General features: G+C 38.8%; 1 protein-coding gene across 7 annotated transcripts in view; it reads right to left on the bottom strand.

The window, feature by feature from the left end:
- The window catches only part of ARHGAP12 (Rho GTPase activating protein 12), a 92,672-nt gene that overhangs the window by 8,136 nt on the left and 63,491 nt on the right, over positions 1-21,045 (bottom strand). For 6 of the 7 annotated variants that reach the window (XM_024750046.1, XM_024750047.1, XM_024750049.1 and 3 more), the window contains 4 exons: positions 14,266-14,327; positions 10,143-10,224; positions 4,295-4,396; positions 1,959-2,057 (listed from right to left, as the gene is read on the bottom strand). In XM_024750046.1, coding sequence (XP_024605814.1) covers positions 1,959-2,057; positions 4,295-4,396; positions 10,143-10,224; positions 14,266-14,327 — 345 coding nt within the window. The remainder of the gene's footprint in view (positions 1-1,958; positions 2,058-4,294; positions 4,397-10,142; positions 10,225-14,265; positions 14,328-21,045) is intronic. The other variant, XM_024750048.1, reaches the window with a different exon arrangement.

The raw sequence follows: 21,045 nt of genomic DNA, 5'->3' as shown, positions 1-21,045 counted from the left end.
CAGCAAGTCTTCTTCAAAGGTGTCTTGCATATTCTTAGCCCTTTGCATTTCTATATGAATTTTAGAATAAGTTTGTCAAGTTCCACCAGAAAACCTACCGGGATTTTGAATGAGATTCAAAAGTCTCAAACCTACAAATTTATAAGCCATTTGGAAGAATATTATATCTTTCCATAATTGAATTTTTTAATCCATGGACATACTTCTCATTTAAGTTTCTGTCAATGTCTCTTAATAAAAGTTTTGTAATCTTGCCCATCTCTTTGCCCTCAGTATCTTTTGCCACTTTGTAAACAGTACACATTTAAAATTTTGAGAGTCAATTATACGTTCCTCCCTTTTCAGTTGGCTTATTGCCTGAACCCTTAGGCCTTAATTTAAAAAGCCACTTTCTCTGCAAGGCCTCCCTTGATCCCTACACTGGATTAGCCCCTACTTAATCAGACTTTTTGTATGTTCATTATATTAACTGTTCAGCTGTCTGTCCTCAGTCATCTTCTGTCTTTGATCGTAAGCTCCATGCATTAGGTGCAGCATCCGGCTGCACGCAGCTACTCCCCAGTGCGTAAGGCACTCACGTGTGCGTGAGATGGGCGCAGCCACCCTTGCTCTCAAGGGGTAGCGAGCACGTTACGGTGACTAGGCCTGCAAGCCCGTCCTGGGTAGAGGAGAAGGTACGTTTGAAAAGACTGGGCTCAGGTTGCTGAATTCTAATAGGAGTCACGTAAGGTTTCTGTGCAGGGGAGGATTATAAAAGTGACATCAGGAAGTTTCATACAGTAGTGGCATTAACAATGCATTGGTGGGGGATGAGATGAAGCAAGGAAAACTGTTTAGGAGGTTACTCTTAACATCAACATTTAAAGGCCTGCCCACGGTTTCAGGAATAAATGGAAAGAAAGGGACAAGGTTCAGAAATATCACACAGTATTACAAACTGCAAAGGAAGAATTCACATCTAGATTGGTAAATAATTTGCTAGAAGAGGTAAAAGGTGGAGGCGGAAGAGTTAAAGAATACTCAGATTCCAAATCTGGGCGATTTGAACTGGGTGAATCATAAAATTTTGGAGTTTAAAAGGATACTTGGACACAATCCAGTGCAATCTCTCTATTTTTTTAAGTAGAAAAACTGAGACTTACAGAAGGAGAACACCTTGATACAATCACAAACCTTATTAATAATGAAGCATCACCTATAAAGTCTCTGAAAGACATCTCCATCTCTACTAAAGCCAGTGATTCCCAAACTTTTTTTATCTCCATTTAGTTTAAAACCTGTATTACATACTCCCGTAAGTATTCACTTTCATTTCACTTCTGTCACTGATACATGATCCTTAATCAGGAACCATGTCCCCATATGGTGAGGGGGTGAGAGTACAGTCTAAGAAAGGACAGCTTCTAGTTGTTTATTACTGCTCTTACAAACACAGCTTCAGAATGTAAATGCGAGGTTCTTTTTGGTTGTAATACACATGGGAGGAAATTTTCCAGGAACGTGAGGGTACTCCGAGTAGAAAGGTCACTAGGAAAGAAAAAGTACAACTGACAAGACGGCAGCTTCATGCATCTCACCATTTTGCTCAGGATCTGTTTCCACCAAATAGGCTGATTTCCAAAGCCTTCACTCCATGAATAAATACTACATACTAGGCACAGTTAGACCGTCCCTACCTCCTGAGCTATTTTCTTTTTGAACCAATGCCTCATGTGAAAGTTATGTGAAATCTACTGGTGGCAAAACCCTATAAATGACAATGTTAAATCGCTCATCAGCCCCTGGGAATTGCTAAACTAATCACTGTCTTTCCTACCTCTTTCAAAATATGTATTTTTGAAAAGTATTTTTTTAAATATAAATTGGAAACTAGATATATAATAACCAGTTAGAAAGCCAAGAAACAAGAGAAGCAGCTCTAAAGTTAAAAGAAACATTTACCTGAGTCACACACATACCTGATTACTGGTAGTGCTGCTAAGAACTCTGACCCACTCATTGATGACAGCGTCATTATCAGACTGGATCAGCAGCTCTGTTCCTTGACGGGTTTTCAGCTTTAGAGATAAGACGGAAAAAAAAAAAGGCATGGTTAGTGCTTTCAATGAAGTAAATAAATACATTTAATTCAAAGTCTGCAAAACCACCAGAAGATTGGATGCCATATGTCGTATTAATAGTGGAAAGGTTACAGTACTCCACAGCGATGGAATTATCTTTTATTTTAGTATAAAAGAATACCAGCTGGATCATTTTATAAAACATGACGTTTTTCTCACAGTAAATTCTCAATGAACACCTAATAATTTAGGATCCCAAACTCTGTCACACAAACAACATAAAACTTGCTGGAATCTAGAATACTTTACCATTAAAAAATAAGTTCAAGTACCTACGCCGTGCATTTTAAATGAGAATTGAAACATAATTTGTTAAGAAATAAAATCTATAATATTTTAACATAAGTTTGAGAATTTCTCTCTCTGGTTAAAAAAATATATATAGAAAGAGAATTTACAAGAGTTAGACTTTCAATATTGACTATTTAATAGGAAATTATACATCACAAGCCTTCTGGACAGAAACATCACTAAATTGTAAAATCATGAACTAACTAAAGTAAGGACACGATATATGATTCTACATGAACGCAATAACCCAATTATGTATGATCTCCTGGGTTCAAAGTTTCTCACACCTGACTGAGGAAGAATTTTGAGGTATTTATAGAAATCATTCCTTCTATTTTCTGTTTGGTAAGTGTCTGATTTTCTTTTTTCCTAGAGGAACATATGGCAATGTTTCCCAAACAACATTCTGAGATATATTCCTCAAACAGCTCCTGGAGTAATGTTTTAAAAGGCATTCCTCAAAAAAATAAAGAACTCATTATGTGATGTTAATTTGGGAAGTGCTAGATTGAAAAGAGCTAAACAAGACTCTATCCTTCAAGACTTCTCAGAGTTTTGCTATTCCAGGGTGCACCGTGACTTCCTAACAGAGGAATAAAAGATATACTTTTTCCCAAATTTATTTGACCATGGGACCTTCTTCATTCTGGAATGAAACAAGGCTACCTCAGGTAACAGTGACTTCCTTTCCTGCATTTCTTCTAGAAAGTGGGCCAAGATACTCCGTTAGAGGGTCTCACTTTGTAAAAGTAAGGAAAAGCATGCAGTCTCTTTGCTTGAAAAGAAAATTTTTTTAATAATCTAGCGGGGGAATAATTTACAGATGAGGAAAGCTCCAGGTACATGAGAACAAGTGCTACATTAAAAGCATAAAGCAGCAGCATCTGTGCTGTGGTAATGTTTCTTGTGGGTCTTGGAAGAGAGGGAACATCTGACAAGGAGAGACTAGCAGCCGTTGGTATTAAAGGCAGATCCATCAGGAGTGAAAACCATCAAGACAGGAAAACCCGGGTTCCACTTGGGAAATATCAACTGTTCTAATCTGCCTAGATGACAAGTAGGAAAGCCCTGAGACAGGAGAGATTCTTTGCAAAGACAGTCCGAGCACCCTCTGCCCTCTGCATACGCAGCCCTGTGCCGTGTTGCTGCCCCTCCACCAGCGGGCGGGCCGTGCTTTAAGCCACAGAACACACTGCTGTTTGGCTCTTACATCTGGTCCCCAAGAAGCCTTGCGGCTCCCACTCTGGCCCCCCCTGGAACCCTGACATGTAAAGAAGCCTGAGGTCACCTCCTTCAGGAGGAGAGACGGTGACCAGGAGCCCAGCCAACAGCTGGCACCAACCCGGAGCGGGGAAGTAGACCGTCCAGCCCCAGTCAGGCCACTGGATGACTGAAGCCGGGTGACTGGTCCCGGGTGGGACCAGAAGAACCATTCAGCTCCGCACAGGCCAAACCAAACAAGCAGAACGGTTCTTTCCTCAGGCTACTAAGTTTGGGGATGGTCTGTTAGGCAGCAATAAGTAACTGATACAGGATCGTGCATTACCGCGGAGGGCTTTTAATGACAAATAGGAAAGTTTTAATTTGTTTTTTAATATTAGATTTGGTAGGCAAAGGGAACCACACCCTTTTATTGTTGCTGGGCAAAGGCACGACTTGTGGAACAAAGGCTTGTAATACATCTTCGGAGATCCAGTAACTTATGCAAATGAAGCCAGATCTTTACACCAGCTTTTTTCCTTAAATTATGAATCAAAGTAACTTAATGACTAACTTTGCCTTAACTAGTCACACTGAAAGACCATTTCCCGAAATAACTCAAAACAGAACATGAAGTTCCTATGGTTAAGAATGTGGATTATACTTAGAGAATAATTTATTACCTCAAATACATTCTTTTTGCTGGATTTATCCTTTGAAGCCATCTCAATCGTTGCCCCCTTAAGGTCCACCGTGAACTCTGGTTTGGACTGATTACTCCCAAACTTCGTTTTAGAAAAAAGGAAAAACCTTTATGTTATATTCATGTACATGTGTGTATCCAAAAAGAATAAGGCCAATTTTATATTGTTAACAATAAATCAAAAAGGTGGTCACCTCAAATTCCTCTTCTCTTTTCGTATTATAAAATAACAATTCCTACTTGAAATTGAAATTGAAAAATGTAAGACATGATTATATATAGTTCATAGAAAAGGAAACAAAATGGCTCAACCTCCATCATTATGAGAAAAATACAAAATAAAGCCACAGTAAAATCTCTTTTCACCCATTAGTGCAAAAACAACAAAAGTTCGATGAAAAACTGCACTGGTGAGGCCACAGAGTAACAGGCCCTCATGTGCAAGTAGGATATAGATGAGAACTCCTAGAGAAGAAAAAGTGCTCATACTATATTTACAAATTTATAAGACACGTATCCCTTGGCTTAACAATTCTATTTTTTGGAATTTATTCTAAACTATCTATGACTAGGTAAAATGATGTGTTCAAATGGCGATATTCTTATATACGTATAAATAATATCTGGCAGAAAAACAAGTTCTTTTCCACCTAATAAATATTCTCTAAACCTGATTTCGTGCTTTCAAGGGTTATTTTCTTATCAACTATTTATGCTGTCAGCAACTAACAAAAACTTGTAAAAACAACATCATAAGCCCCATATTCTTCTATTCAGCCTTTGTTAGAAATAAAAACTAGAGCCAGGTGCTCTAAAGCCCCAGCAACTTAATGAGGAACCATGAACAGAAGAGGAAAACAGGTGACATAGGTGGTTTGGGAAGCAGCAGCACTTAGCTATTATATTTTGTTAACCAGACAAGGGAAAGGTTAGAAAAGATCAGAAAATTTATGCTAAATATAGACCTAGGCTGTATCTTGCCCTCATAACTTAAATTTCTGCTTAGTCTGTTAACTGAGAATAGAAGATAGCATTCCTGTGTTAGTGCAGGGTTTGGGGGTCTTAAAATCTTTAAGGGCTGATGAATTGTAATCTTTAAGGTCATAAAGATTTGTTACAGGAAATTTCATTTGCTAAAATATTTTCAAATTACGTTTGTCATTGGAAATGGATCTTACCCCCCAATCCTGTGGTAACTTACCACTATTCGTAACATTAATGACTACTTCGTAGTTTCACATTTAAAAAATGGTTTGACTTCATCTGTTCCCGTTTACTTCATCTTTTCAGTGTGGACTTAAATAATATACTTGTTATAACTAAACAAAACTTAGGATGTTATATTGAATTTATTAGTGGAATCAAAACAAAATTTAGGGTATTTCATGGAATTTTATTAGTGGCATCATAATAAAATTCACAACAAAAATTTCAACAATTCTACAAAGCCTTTGCCTTCCTTAGTACCTTCTGTCATTCAAAAGACATGTAATTAACCATAAAGCTATGATGGGCACAGATAACTTTCTGAGCAAATTTGATATATCTCAAAAGTCACAAAACTTAAATGGACACATTTAACAAAATGATAGAAATCAACTTAATTTAACTTGTCATCATGACATGCTCTGTAGATAGTTAGCTATAAGGTAAGATATAAGCAGCCAACCAAATAAGTTATAGCAACCAAATACAAATATCAATACAATCACATAACATGGAATGCTATAGAAATGCTTCAATGCGGTTGGCAAAATTTTGGGTTTGTTATCCATTATTTCTCAAAATCTAGTCCTGCTTTTCTCTACTGTAATCATCGCTCCAATGCATTCATGGCAAAGAAAACAGAACTACCGTGGCAAAGGACATGCAACAAGAAAACATACAGTGACAGCGGACACAGGAGCAGATTTTACATATGCGACAGCAGGCCGGCGGCTGACAGAGTTTGTCCAAGAAGAAAGCAGCGAGAGCAGGAGCTCAGAGACTGAGCCCCGCCGGCAGAATGACTTGATGGGAAAAGGGAAGAAAATGACGATGTCACTACAGTGCACAATGGCAAAATGACGCACGTACAAGAGAAAACCATAACGGAACCAGAGAGGACGAAAACAGGACTCCGTAAGCAGGTAACACAGGCCAAGCTGCATCTCCAAAATATTTTTCAAAGGCCCTAGAATTTATCTCAGAGTATCTTCTGACTTCTGAATTTATTCTATAAATTCATGTTTTATTTTTAAGATGAATGCTCTATACAACTTACTTTAAGCTAACTTGTTCTCCCGTATACTCACAATGGAAGCCTTGGGGGAATGGAGAGGACTCCCTGAGCCCCTCCTATGGCCTGCGGGCCTTGTCCTCTGGTCCCTGTCTGCGTCCTCTCTCGGGAGAGGCCCTGCCACCCAGCTTGCCCTCCCCTTCCTCTAGGACAGTGGATCTCAACCAGAGGCGATTCTGCCACTTGGGAACATCTGGCAATGTCTGGAGACGCTTTCAGTTGGGGGTGGGGTGCTGCTGTTACCCGCAATGCATAAGACAGTCCCCACAACAAAATATTATCTGGTCCAAAGAAGCCGCTATTTTTAGAAACTTGAAAGCATCGTATAAATGAATTTGAACAACTACCAATATCTGTGGGGTGACTTTTGAAATACTCAAGGAACATGAGTATTTAAATCTGCAGTGAACACAGTATATGTCGTGTCGTCTTGTGACTGTACACGTGCTGGGCCCCCTGTTACAGTGTAAGCTCTGAAGACGGGGCTCACGTTACTCACTTCTGAACCCCCAAGCCTAACACCAGGCCCAGAACAGGGCAGGCTTTTATGTCTGCTGAACAAATGAGGTGAAGGAAGTAAGAAAAGAGAAAGTATAATTTAAGTTACTGATACAACAACCCGGGAGATAACTAATATTTTCCAGAAAACAAGTGACGTCTACCTGTCCCGAGGAGAAGGAAAGGCTCGGTGGCTTCTGGATGATACAGCGTTGGTGTAAAATTATCTTACAGTGGAGCTGCGCGTGGCATATGCACATTTCATTGACTCAGTTTTTACTACCCATGAAACCAAAAATAAACACAAAGCATGAATGGTTTTCTAAAAACAGAGCTTCAAACAGTATGGATGGTTTTACTCAGCATCCCATCGATGAGTATATGCCCTGGAGTAGACTGTAAGATTTGAACTGCCTATTTCTTCCAGGGGATCTCGGTATAGGTTTTTGTACCAAGTGTGAAACTAATCTGTAAAGAACCATACTTCTCCAGCATGGCCCCGGAACAAACCACCTGAACCCAACTGAAGGAAAAGCAATCTCTTCTAACATCAAAGGAAAAAACTGGCTCTGCGAGAGACTGACTTCTCACAGCATCTTCCTGAGAGACACTCAAGGAAATTTTCACTACAGGTGATTTTTGTCCTTTGGGCTTATGTGTTAGCCTCAGGTTAGGCGGGATTTCACTGCATAAACAGGATAACATTTTACCTACGAAAGATCTAGCTGGTGACCGAGCAGGGAAACAAAGCTAGGATTCTTTCAAACCCTTTTTGAACAATCCTAATTACTGAGTTAATTAAGAAGCATCTTGCATATTTCATCAATTTTTAATATTCTTAAGTGTTGTATATGCCAAAATATATTACACATACTTACACACTTTTTATTTGAATAATCTTACTAGCTTTTACTTAGGCCACTTAAATTAGTTTTCGTTCCCTTAATATGTGTTACATGTGGGAAGAAAAAGCAAGGCAGTTTGAGATTTTTTAATTAGCCATAAAATAAAAATTAAGAATTGACTGTATAGCCAAGCATTTTATCATATCTGTTTAGTTTTTAAGACTATAAAACATCGTGTGACTATATTTTATTTAATTATACCAACCTGAAATGATTACCATAATGTACTGTATTATTAACAACATATTAATAAAACTTCATTTAAAGGCAAAAATTCAAAGAGTGAATCTCTAAAGTTAAAACTCCATTAAGAATTCTCCAATTTCAAAATTGGCTAGCTCAGTGAATTTTAAGCTACGCTTCTGCTATTACCACATGGTAATGCTATAACACAACTTTAGCTGATAAACAGAAATACCCCACACCCTCGGTCGGCATTAGTTTTAATCATGAGTTCTGAATTATGTAAGGTCCTCAAGAGACCTTCATAAAATGCAACCAGACTGTACTAATGGTTCTGTGCCAGGGTATTCACTTAACATCTTCAAATTTTTTTAAAAAATTTCATTTTCTTTAAATCACATATCTGCCTACCTCAATGATGCCTCACTTACCACAATGATCTATGTACTTGCTTTATCTGTATATACCACAACCTTCAATCTTTAGGGGTCAGTAATTATCAAATAAATGACCATTATCCAGCTTTCTTCAGGAACTTTTTTGTTATTTTAACCTCTAATTGCTTCTCCATTCCTTTTCTTTCATTCACTTCACTCAGTTTCAAATAAAAGTTGAGCCACAAGTAGGAAGAAGAGATAACTGCATCTTCTTCTAGAAATGCATTAATATAAACAAGAAAGTATCATATGCTTCACCTCAGGGGAAAAAGGAGAAATAGCTATCAATTTACTGTAAGACAAGTCAAACAAAAATTTCAGTCTTTTAATCTGGAAAGCATATCACAGGTCAGTTCCACTGTACTGGCTGACCAGAGAGGAAATCAAAGCATCAGTGAAGCAGAAGAGAAGAAACATTCCAGAAAGTTCATATTCATGCTCAATCCAGCAGATTTTGGGGGCTGCCATATCGGAGTGTTTGAGGACTAATGTGCTCTGTGGCACTCCTGGCTCAGAACAATGTTACGTGGCTGCACTATAAATGTGGAGGACTAAAATTTGCTCGAATTTTACAAATGGATTTCTCTTCTATCAAACGTAAAGTCAGTAGGTCCTGTTAATTTTAAATCAACTCCATAAGTGTAAGAAATACTGGTTAAGGCAGGATATAAAGCAGACTAAAAACATTAGATTAATTTCATTTTAAAACCTTTTTGGAAATACCCAGAGCATGGACTCTGGAGCCAAAAAGGTACCCAGATCTGTCACTTAGTAGCTGTAAGACCTTGAGCGAGGCACCGAACTGTTTTATCCTTCATTTTCTCATCTCCAACAGGGGGAGAGGGAATGATAAACAGTACTCTCCCAGAGTTAAGAGGATAATATATATACTATCCTCTACACTTAGAACAGTACCTAATATATTTTCAGCATTCAAAAAATGTTAGCTATTATGATATGTCACAGACTATAATTTTTGGTATTTGTATTACAAATAACCAAGGAGTAACGATAGTAAACACTCAAATATACAAAAAGCTTCAAAGTCCCACAGGTAATGGTGACATTTCTTTTTCTTCTCAAAGCTGGCTGATGTCATATATAGACATGGAAACCTGACTAGTATCCAAGGGTCAGATCACAATTCAAGGTGGGGCTTGTCACATGACTGCTTATTTTCTGACTAAATATCTGAAAGAGCCAAGTCACAGACACAGGAAAGCTTTGGCATCCTGAAAACAGACCAAGAAATAGATCTGTGCTCTAATGCCCAAGTAGTAAGGTCACCTTTCAGTTCAATGCATAAAATATAATTGGTTGGTTTTAACAATATGAGTCAGACTTTTCTAAGTAGCCCTTTTCTTTCTCTTGGGAGTCAAAATGCATCTTTAACTAAGAAAACCTCATTTACTCTTATTTGCAAGCCAGCGGTAGCTGGGAGGACTCTGGAATACTTCGTGAAGTTCAGGTGCAACACCACCCACGTAATTTAAATGTAGAAAGCCTCCGAAGAAAAGAAATACTTGCCCAACTTGTGCTACTTCCTTGAGTTTTGGTAAACAGTAAAGATGAACCCTGCAACACGGCCCAAGAAGACAACCAGTTCTTTCTGTAATGATAAAGACGGCCAATTAAAGCTCCATATCCAGTTTTTCCCACCAAATTTAAAAACTTAAAACCTACTTAGCTGTTATCAATGTTGTCCACAATTTACAGTCATACTGACATTCTAATTGTTTTTGTTGGGGATATAATTCTAATGGAAATTACAATCATTTTATGGTCCCAAAACTAATGAAGTCAATGAGAGACGTAAGTTATCAGAATAACTACACACCTAACTGTGTGCACATGGGGGTAATCCAGCACATTTGTGATCAAGGGCACTAATTTAGAGTCACATGAACTGAACACTGCATTTGGCAAGAATTCTTATTCACAATTAAAAATTCGACAAACATGCTCATCTTACCTAATTCTCTGTAGATACAGATTGTTTTATATCTTAGTTATCTTCCTTCCCTCAATAAGGCTACACCAGGTAAGCGGTAGATCGTATAAATTACATGCTGGTTGATAACTAAGGTTACTATTACTAAAATGAGGCTTTTAAAAAATCTTTCCTAAATTACAAAACCAACACACATACTATATCAAAACTCTGAACGTAGAAATGTATACAGAAAAAGGCCCCATTTCTTCTTCAACCGCCTCTCCAGAGGTAACCAGTGTTTACGTTGTAAGGCAATTTAATTGCTGGCAGGCAAAAACGAACGTCAAACGTATCTTCCACAGGAATTGACTAAGGCTCGCCTTATAGCCAAACATGTGGCCAGTTTTGTGAAAACTTTATAGGCACTCAAAAGGTTTATTCTCCATATTCAGAATGTAGAATTTAATACCTACCAATTAGACCTACTCGATTAGTTTACGACTTTTTATGTCCACTTGAACTTGAAAAGTGAAATAAAGTTTACTCCTACCGAATCTCTATTTTTCCTTTTATTTCCTGTCGCTTTGCTTACGGTCATTAAGACTACTTACTCAGTGAACGGCTGTTTCTAACGATGAGATCTTCACTGTGGATTGATCCACAGTGCTTTATCATTTTAAAGATGCTTAGTGCCTCCCCCGAGTTGAACCTGTCTGCTGTTGAGATCCCTATTCCTGCTTTACTTTTTACGCCCTTGATATGCGTCATTTGTTTTAGCTTTTCGGAGTCGTTTCTCAGGTGTCTCTTTTGTATGCAATGTTGACCTGGGCTTTGCTTTGGGCTCCAGTCTGAGCACCTTTTGCCTTCAGCGGATGGATGTAGTGCGTTTACACTTACTTACACTCATACGACACATATGTTTGGTACCTGTTCTGTCATCATTTTATAATGTTTTCATTTTATTTTATTATTTTGTTTTGTGTGGACCTCAAGATATTTTGGAAGGATTTGTTTTCATTGGTAAATTTATTTTATATTTCTTTAGATAATATCTAACTTCTCTATGCTGAAAAATGCTAAAATATATTCCCACTTTAAAATATATATATATATATGTATTTCCACTTTAAATTAACTTTTTGAGTTCAATTTTCAAAATAAAAAAACCTGTAGAATGTATATCTCAGAACAAATATTGAATATTTGGATGATGAATGAATGACAGTATCCAAATGTTGAGTTGCAGGTAGAATTAGTCACACCTTTTTCATGGAACCAATTTTTTCCTGAACAGACAACTGACGGATACACTGATTATTTAGACTTGACTACTCGGCAGGTAGACATTATCTCAAAAATAAATGAAGTGAGCCTTTTATTTCAAGGAAAATAAATGATAGTATATGTTCACAATAACAAAGCTTTCAAACAGAAAGCAGACTTTCGGAAAACTTGGCACATCTGCCACTGTGAGGCTGACAATATTCCAGAACTTAGTGACTCTGATGATGATATTACTGATTTATGATTCTTTGGTATTATAAAATAAAATGTGCCAACATTTGAAAATCGGCAAACTTAGTAAACCAGTATTTTCCAAATGACCTACAAGATGCTACAAAACTAAGCATAGGCAAAGATTCATTCACAATGCAACACAGGCCCACGGATTTTAATGTAACTGAGTACTGAAAGTTCAAGGATAGTTTTTCAGAATCTTCATTGCAACTAACACTTTTGGCGTTTTGGTGTAGCAGAAAAATACACACAATTATCTGAGAAGGCTATTAAAATATTCCTCCCTTTTCCAACTTTATCTATGTAAAGGAGCATTTTCTTTATATACTTCAACCAAAATAATATGTTGCAACAGACTGACTGCAAGCAGAGATGAGAATCCAGGTGTCTTCCATTAAGCCAAATAGTAAAGATTTCTGAAAACATAAAACAATGCCATGCTTCTCATGGAAGTTTTCTGCATGAGAAAATACAGGGGGTTTTCTTCATAAAAGATGTTATTCATGTTAACATGTAACAGGTTATTAGTTTTAAAAGCGTTAATAGAGATTCTTAAAATTTCTCAGTTTTAATTTTTTACAGTAAATAATTCTAGATAAACTACATAGACAAAAGTTCTTTGCGCTAACCAATAATTTTTAAGAGTTTAGAGAGGTCCTCAGAACAAAATGTTTGATAAACACTAAAATACAGGAAATTAAAATACCACTGTGCTCAGCTCTATATAAATAAATTTGAATATAATGAAACGGATGATATTCTTAGGAGAAGTATTCCAAAAAGCATTCCAAAGTAAGTAGAAAATCTAAAAAACTAATTATCGCAGGAAAAATGACAGCAATGAAAACAGGGAAAGTGGCCAAATACCTACCTGCACTACATATGCCCAAAAGGGAGAAAAGAAAAAAAAGATCCAATTCACATGACTTCTACCAAGGAACAGCTTCAGGAACAGGTAATTGCAGTATTTGTAAAGCTATTTCAAAGCACTTAAAAGAAAAACGTCCAAGTACCAAAATCTGACAAAGTTCAATTAAAGCAAATCTAAAAAACTCAACTACATGTAAATTTTAAACTCTTTCTTAAACAACAGACTGATCTCACTTTGGCTATAAAACCCTAGCATTTCAGCGGTTTTTTAAAACTGGGGAAAATGGAACTTACCTTACAAAGAGTTAATTTCCTTAATTTATTAACCAAAAAAAACCAACAACCCAACAGAAAAAGAGACAAAGGGTATAAACTGATAATTCGAGGACAACAACGAAAAAGAAATATAAATGGCTTGTGGTACTCTACCCCACTAAAAAGAAACGTAAGTAAAAACACCATTTTCTCTCAAATCTCTATTAGCAAAGATCAAAGAGTTTGACAACTTACTGAATGGGCAAAGGCATGGAGAAATCCAAGGCTCCTGAGGTTGGAACTGACTGAGGGCCTTAGGGCACAATTTGGAATTGTATGAAAATGTCCAACTGCATATGGCCTAGCAACTCCACTTTCATAAAATATGTTCTACAGGCATATCTACATACTTGCAAAATGAACCGAGCAAGACACGGAGGGTAATACTGTTTGTAATAGCAAAAAATGGAAACATCCTAAATGTCTACCAATAGACACACTTGCAAATAAATAACAGTTAAATAAACGATGAGGCAGCCATACAACATACAACTATGCAGCAGTTAGAAACTATGTGTCAGCTGTACATGCAATGAAATGCACCGTCTCCAAGATAAACCGTTAGAAGACTGTGCTAAAAATATTCATCTATGCACATGTAAATGTATCTACTTTCTATCTCTGGAGGAAGACAGTACACCTCACTAGACGTAACTGGTTACCTCTGGGGAGGGAAACTGATGGCTGGTGACCGACTTTTGACTACATGTTTTGTGTATGTTTGTATTTTGCCATGTGCATTTATCACTTATTGAAAAAAAATTTTAATAAAGCTAATGCCTGCTCAGAATCCTCTGCCTTATCACCTCTGAATTTAATCTTACCTTTAGAAATAGGTCAAGACAAAGAAAAATTTTCCTCTACTTCCTGACAATCTTATATCCATCATATTAGAAAACACATTTGAAATTCTTTGAACCTGTTAATCACTTCTACTAGAATATAATTATATTCAGTTTTTACTTATATCAATCAGATGAAACACGTGAGAACATTAATGATCTGTGTACTTACCGAACCTTTTTCCCATTTTCAGTAATTTTTGTTACATTTAATAATCCATATTTCTCTTGACCCTATGATATGGAACAGAGGTATTACTGTTTATAGATCATTCATACAGACAGTGAAGTCCAAATTCTTACATAGGACTGAATCAAAATGATCTGGTACTCTACATATTAGCTTAAAAGAGAAGATCAGTCAGTGTGTAATATGGTTAGTTCTAGACTACATTAAGAATATAATTTCCTAATACTTCTGTAAAGATTTTTTCAGTTATTTTTGTAATTAAACACTTGGTCTGGGCTTCCCTGGTGGCGCAGTGGTTGGGAGTCTGCAAAAACAAACAAACAAAAAAAACACTTGGTCTTCTCAAGGAAGAGCAGCCATAAGGTAAAATCAAATTAAATTTCCACATGAATGCTACAAATCAGCACTGGATTCCTGTTCAAACCAAGTGATACGATGCTATAAACACCACAAAAGAGGAACTGCTTACTTTGCTGTCATTTTACAACAGTGTAGTCTGAAAATTATTTAAGATACTAGCCCACTTTGTCAGAATGTGAAAATAAGTAGGTAGAACAAATGCAGTGACTGTATTTAATAAATTACTTAAAAGTAAGTGGCACTATGCATAGAACTGGCCTTAATGTGGCATAAAGAATTCAATATGTTGCTTCATTAAACATATTATCAGATGGCAAATTGGGCTCTGGACAAACTAGATCTATTAGTCAGCTGATGTAAAAAACAGCAACACAGCTTTATCATCAAACCCTAGGAAGGCAAAAGTCACTGTGCTCAAGTTGAATGTTATCTTAAAATTCTTCCAGGTGGAACTGAAGAAGCACTTTCTCATTGCTCTAGCCTTCTATAGTCTAATGAATTTCATCAAAATGCGTTTGTGCCCACAGCAATCATCCATTGGTGAGCACTGCATGAAAACGACCAAGCAGTCGATTTTACTTCAGTTAAAACACACACACACAGGAAAAAATCGTCTCAATTCAGAATTTATTTCTAACTATTTACCTCAGCTATTTTCTCAAGGTACTTTAATTAGAAAAAAAAATTCTTTCTTGTATGAGAGATAAACATAGCATTATTTTCTCACTAATGTCTAAAAGATAATATCTGAAAGTTCTGCCTGGTCTGATAATAACTCACATCTATAGACAAAGCTGACAAACTATTATGTTATTCACTTTTGTTATACTGGGAACTTGGGAAATATCCATATTACTGTAATTTTTTCACAAAGCATAGGTTGGATCTCCTTAGATATGCAAGTCTGATACATTTCATAAGCGCTCTCTGTTGCCTCTCAATAAAAATATCAATTACACGGTGGTAAGTATGCACAGGATGTTAAGTAAGAACTTTCCCAATTTACCATCAGAAGCAGGGAGGGAAAGAAAAACTTTCAACGATCCAGGAACTAAGTAACATTAATCTGAGAGGATGGGCGCTGGGGATGTGAGCACAGGAACTGGAAGGGCGGAGGTGGGAATAAGCCTATTAAAAAACACCGAAGCTGGAACTATGCAGGGTGAAAAAGCAGAGACAGGAAGGAAATGCCAGCATCAAAACAGGAAGAAAAATGGAAGGGACAGCAGCAGTGGCAGACGGCCAAAGCCTATGGGGGAAAGAGACGCTCTGGATCAGGGATTCTTACCTGAGTCAGGGCTGGACCAACACCGCACATAATCGTGCGTGTACATGCATCACTCAAGGGAAAGGCCCAGAGCTCTCATGAAATTCTCACAGGGACCAAGACCCAAGCACTAATGCTCTAAGCAGTAAGCACTCTAACGTGAACATAAAATAAGAACAAAATGTGCCACGTCCAAAACGTACCAATACAATGACCATTACCACGCGGTGTGCAAAGTGCTCTGAGGAAGGCATAGCTAACTCCACCTGAGAGGGGAGTAGGGAGGAAGAGAAGCTTCCCGGAGACCCTGACCCAGGAGCGAGCAACGGGAGTCGGCCACACAGAAACGACGGGCAGGCGAAGGCACAGAAGCTGGAAGCGCATCATCTCTACGAGGCTTAGGTTCCCTCAGCGTACGGGGTGAAGCAGAGCAGCAGCAAGAGAGAGGGGGCAGCGGAACGAGCGCGGCGGGAGCAGGTGATGCGGCGCCCCCGGAACGGTGTTCTGATAACGCCTATCAATGCAAGAGGTGCTGACGGCCTGGCCCAGGGAGAGGCCTGAGAGGGTGAAGAGGGGCCACACGTGAGAGCGACTCGGAAGGCAGGACCGACAGGGACAGGACGGGAGGTAAGAGGCAAGATCGGGGAGACTCCCAAGCTTGAGCAGCTGGGTAGCTGGGGGCCCTCAGCTGCAACGACAAGCTTTAGAGGAGCCGTCCCTGACCCCTGCAGTAGGAGCTCCTCTGCCCTCCAATGACTGACGACAGCCCCCAGGTTGTTTCCTTCGTCGCACCTAATGCAAAGCACAATTACATATTATTTATTCGCCACCTACTGTCAGGCCGTGCGTCAGGACCACATCTGCTGTGCTCACCACGTATGACAGCGCCCAGCACAGCAGCTAGCATGGTGCCGGGGCTCGACACATGTTTGTTGAAGTAATTAACCAACAAAGCAGCCATGCTATCACACTACCAAGAAATGTAAGAGAAGGTCAGTGATGGAGAAAATAAAGCTTTAACTCTTAAACACTGAAGTTGTGAATTTGACATAAAAGTGACAAGCAGGCAGATACAGGTTTGGCTACACAGGTGTCGATTTCAGGGGGAATTTAGGCAGATTATTATTTCATACTGTTTGGTGTACTCTTCTCTACTTAATACGATTCAAAGTCAACCAATGTTTTTGTGTAGCTTACTAAAATAACTTCATAAAAGTTAAGTCCTTTAAAAACTGCCCATACTCACACGTGAATATTTCTTAGTCTAAATATGTCGATACTCCAAGGGAAACTTCGTGTTGAAAATAAGCAGGAATGTTTTAATATGAACTGGCAAAATATGGTTAAATTTTAACCAAAAATATTGTAGTAAGATTGTCCTATCCTAATTAATGCAAGAAAATAATAAAATGTCGGTTCTGTTGAGTCATCTGGGAAAACTTCCACACGTTCATAATCACTTTGCAGGCTCCAGAATTTCTAATTGATTTTACATTCATTTAGTAAGATAAGCATTTCCCAATTTTGGCTAATAATTATTATATATCAAAATCAATACCTCCCATTAAAATCTTTATCTTCGGTTAATCATGTTATAATCATGTAATAAAAAGATTCTTTCTCTACAGAGTAAGTAACCTTGCCCTGTGATATGCTGAAAAAGAACCAGTGTGATAGAACTTCCAGAGCAGGTAAATCCATACAGACCTTCAAACTAGAGGTTGCCATGCAGAGGGGAGAAGAGGTGGGGAAAGGTGCAGTGACTGCTTAATGGTAGGGGTCTCCCTCTGAGGTGATGAAAGTGTCCTGAAACTGGGCAGGAGTGACAGCTACACACATTTAAAATACACTAAAGCCACTGAACTATATACTTTAAAGTGGTTAATGGCTAATTTTATGTTATGTGAATTTCACCTCGATTAAAAAAAATGTTTAAAGAACCAGTGTTATAAAAAATTGTTAAAATCATGTTTTTAAAAAAGGCTTTAGAATAGTAATATTCAATGAAAAAAAATTAGCCAATTTGTCCACTAAACCCTTTTGGTAACGAACGTGTTGAAATGCCCTTTTCTCCAAAGTGGGTAAAGCATTTTAATACCATAATTGGAAACACAAGGTCAAAAGTTCAAGTTTCCAAATTATATACTTAAAATTGTATTCAGTATTCAGTAAATGAGAACTTAAAATGCATATCCTCATAGGCACACTGGGACAAATACAGATGAGGTTCTTAGATCAGCCTACAAAATCCTATTTAATCCATGTGTGGCAGTCATATTTTAGAGAAATATCAATTTAAAAAAAATGTATACACTACCTATTTCAAAAAAGGACTTGAGGGCCTCCCAGGTGGAACAGTGGTTGAGAGTCCGCCTGCCGATGCAGGGGACACGTGGCCCCACCCAAAAAAAAAAAAAAAAACAGGACTTGAAGTGACTATGAAAAATAACAATGCATTTGAAAATTGGAAATAAGACAAGAAAAAATGAACATGTTTAAAATTTATATTAAGGGATGAAATTTTAATCTGGTTTGATTAGAGAAGACTGAATGAAAGCATCATATGCTACGTGAACAAAGCCTGTCAAACAAGACCATGTGTTCTATGACTCCACGCATGTGAAGTGTCCAGAAGAGGCAGACCTAGTGAGATAGAAAGCACATTACTGGTTGCTTAGGGCTTGATGGGATGTGGTGACAGCAACGAGTACTGCTTTTTGAAGTGATGAGATGTTCTAAAATGACTGTCCTGATGGTTGCACTCATCTGAACGTACTAGAAACCAATGAACTGCACACTTTAAACGGGTGAACGGCGTAGTATGTTAGTCATATTTCAATACGGTTTTAACAAAAAAAAATTAAAAAAGAGAGATTCAATAGGTAATCTGCAGAGATTTAAAGATGCCATGAGGTAACTAACACTGATTACGATGTCAGTTTCTTTTTCTTACCACTAAGGCTTTACACCAACCAGATTTTAACTCACAAAGAACCAAAAAAAAGAAATCTGCTTGTATTAACTGGGTAAGAGTGGGAAAGACAGGCAAAAGACTCCATTCAAACAGGGCAAGAAGAGAAGAGGGAGCAGAGGCTGCAGGAGGAAAGAAGAGACTCTGGGGAGCAGAAGCCCGGGGGGGCCAGACTGGGGCCTGGGGGGAAGGACGCTGCACACTTACAGGGAAACAGAACAGCCTCAGCAGGATTAACAGAGCTGTTCCTGTTTTCCACCCGAAGGTAAATGAAGAACGAAACAGAACCCTGCTGAGGCAGTTCCCTGCCATGGCCACCAGAGGGGACCCTGAGTCTGGGGCAGTCAGGTGACTGGCAAACTCTTGTGAAAGGGGTAACTGCCTGGGGGAATAATTTGCAAACCGTCCTTTTAAGTCCCATGCGAACACTTATAAACTCATGTTTCCAGGATTACCAAGAAATTCCCTTCTACCAAAATGTAAATAATTTATAAAAGGTCTTCTCAGAAGTTACATATTACCCATATTTAAAATAAGTTAAAAAGCGTTTCTGCCTCTTTTCTAGATGGATGGATAGATTAAGAATACTGCAGTAATAGCACCTTACATTCATACAGGAAATCCTGACAATACCACTAAAATCATGTTCACTTTGATCTTAATTTAATGTTCATGCACCCGGGACTGTGTTAAATAATGCAAAAGATAAAAAGTATTATTAGAAAGCAGCCCCTCTCTATCTCTCTGAGTCCCTTCAAAGTTTAAACCCTTAGCAGAGAGCTGAGGGGCACATGAAGTAACTTTCACACGATTAATGCCATCAGTGACTTGAGCGCTCAAAGAAAAAGAAGAGATGCTATTATGCTGAGGTTAGTGTGGGCAGGCCCTAAGGGGTCATCCCACCGGTCAGCACAAGATTAACTGTAGGTGCACAGAGGCTGAGGACCACGGTAGGCAGGGAAACCACCTGTGCAATATCAGCAGGACGGGTGGACAACACGTGATAGGAACCAAAAGACCCGATTTGCTCAGGGGATGGAGAAAAGAGCCAGACAAGGAAAACAGCATCTGTGAGAAACCTGTGCCTCTAGAAAATCAGAAGTATCCTAATAAACAAGAGTCTATTATAGTTTCTTAAAATTAAGGAAGTAACAATAAAAGTTTGTCTTCTGGAAAGCTTTAAAAGTTTCATTTCTTCCTTTTGGCAAAACCCCATGGAACAGCGGCTCTATGGCACTGGGGTTACGCGGGCCCTGCTCTAAGGAGTCTTTTCCTTGTCTAGTGGGGAAGACATTAACTGAGGGTTGGAAGTTCCTACAAGAAATAGGAAATGAGAAGAGTTACTCGATTTTACGGAATCAAATAACATATAATTCAATGTTATTAAGAGTATCACAGAGAAACCTGACCAAATCTAGAGGATCTGAAGAAAATTCCGAGCCTGAACCAAGCTCTAAGGAATGACCAGAAGTTGACCAGGCAAAGACGTCGGGGAAGATGGGTTTCAGTGCGTGAAGGGGCTGGAGCTAAAGAGCAGGCTCCTTTGCAGAGAGGAGAGTAGCAGGGCTGCAGGAAAACACGCAAGTGGGGGCAAGGAGGGGAGATGAGGACCCGGGACAGGCGCAGTGTTGCAGAGCTCGTCACAAAGTTGCATCCTCCTTCTAAAAGGAAAGGAGAGCCACTGGAGGGCAAGAGCAGGAGGGGCAAATCACAGGCTAGACTTGGGGACGGGGGCGCTGCAAACACCAAGATCAAGTAGGATTCCTCCAAAGTTACGAGTGAAGAGAAGGGCTTCCCTGGTGGCGCAGTGGCTAAGAAGCTACCTGCCAATGCAGGGGTCACAGGTTCGAGCCCTGCTCCGGGAAGATCCCACATGCTGCAGAGCAACTAAGCCCGTGAGCCACAACTACTAAGCCCACGTGCCATGACTACTGAAGCCCACGCACCTAGAGCCCGTGCTCCACAACAAGAGAAGCCACCGCAGTGAGAAGCCCGCGCACCGCAACCAAGAGTAGCCCCCGCTCACCGCAACTAGAGAAAGCCCGCACGCAGCAACGAAGACCCAAGGCAGCAAATAAATAAATGAATGAATGAATAACTGAAGAGAAGTCACTGTATCGCCAATATTACCTGGCCTAGGCTGGGCAATGCATTTGAAAGCTTT

Source organism: Neophocaena asiaeorientalis, unplaced genomic scaffold, assembly GCF_003031525.2.
Source record: "Neophocaena asiaeorientalis asiaeorientalis breed wild unplaced genomic scaffold, Neophocaena_asiaeorientalis_V1.1 scaffold4, whole genome shotgun sequence".
Taxonomy (NCBI): domain Eukaryota; kingdom Metazoa; phylum Chordata; class Mammalia; order Artiodactyla; family Phocoenidae; genus Neophocaena; species Neophocaena asiaeorientalis.
The sequence above is the reverse complement of the archived record's forward strand: the minus strand, read 5'-3'. Positions and strand labels throughout refer to the sequence as shown.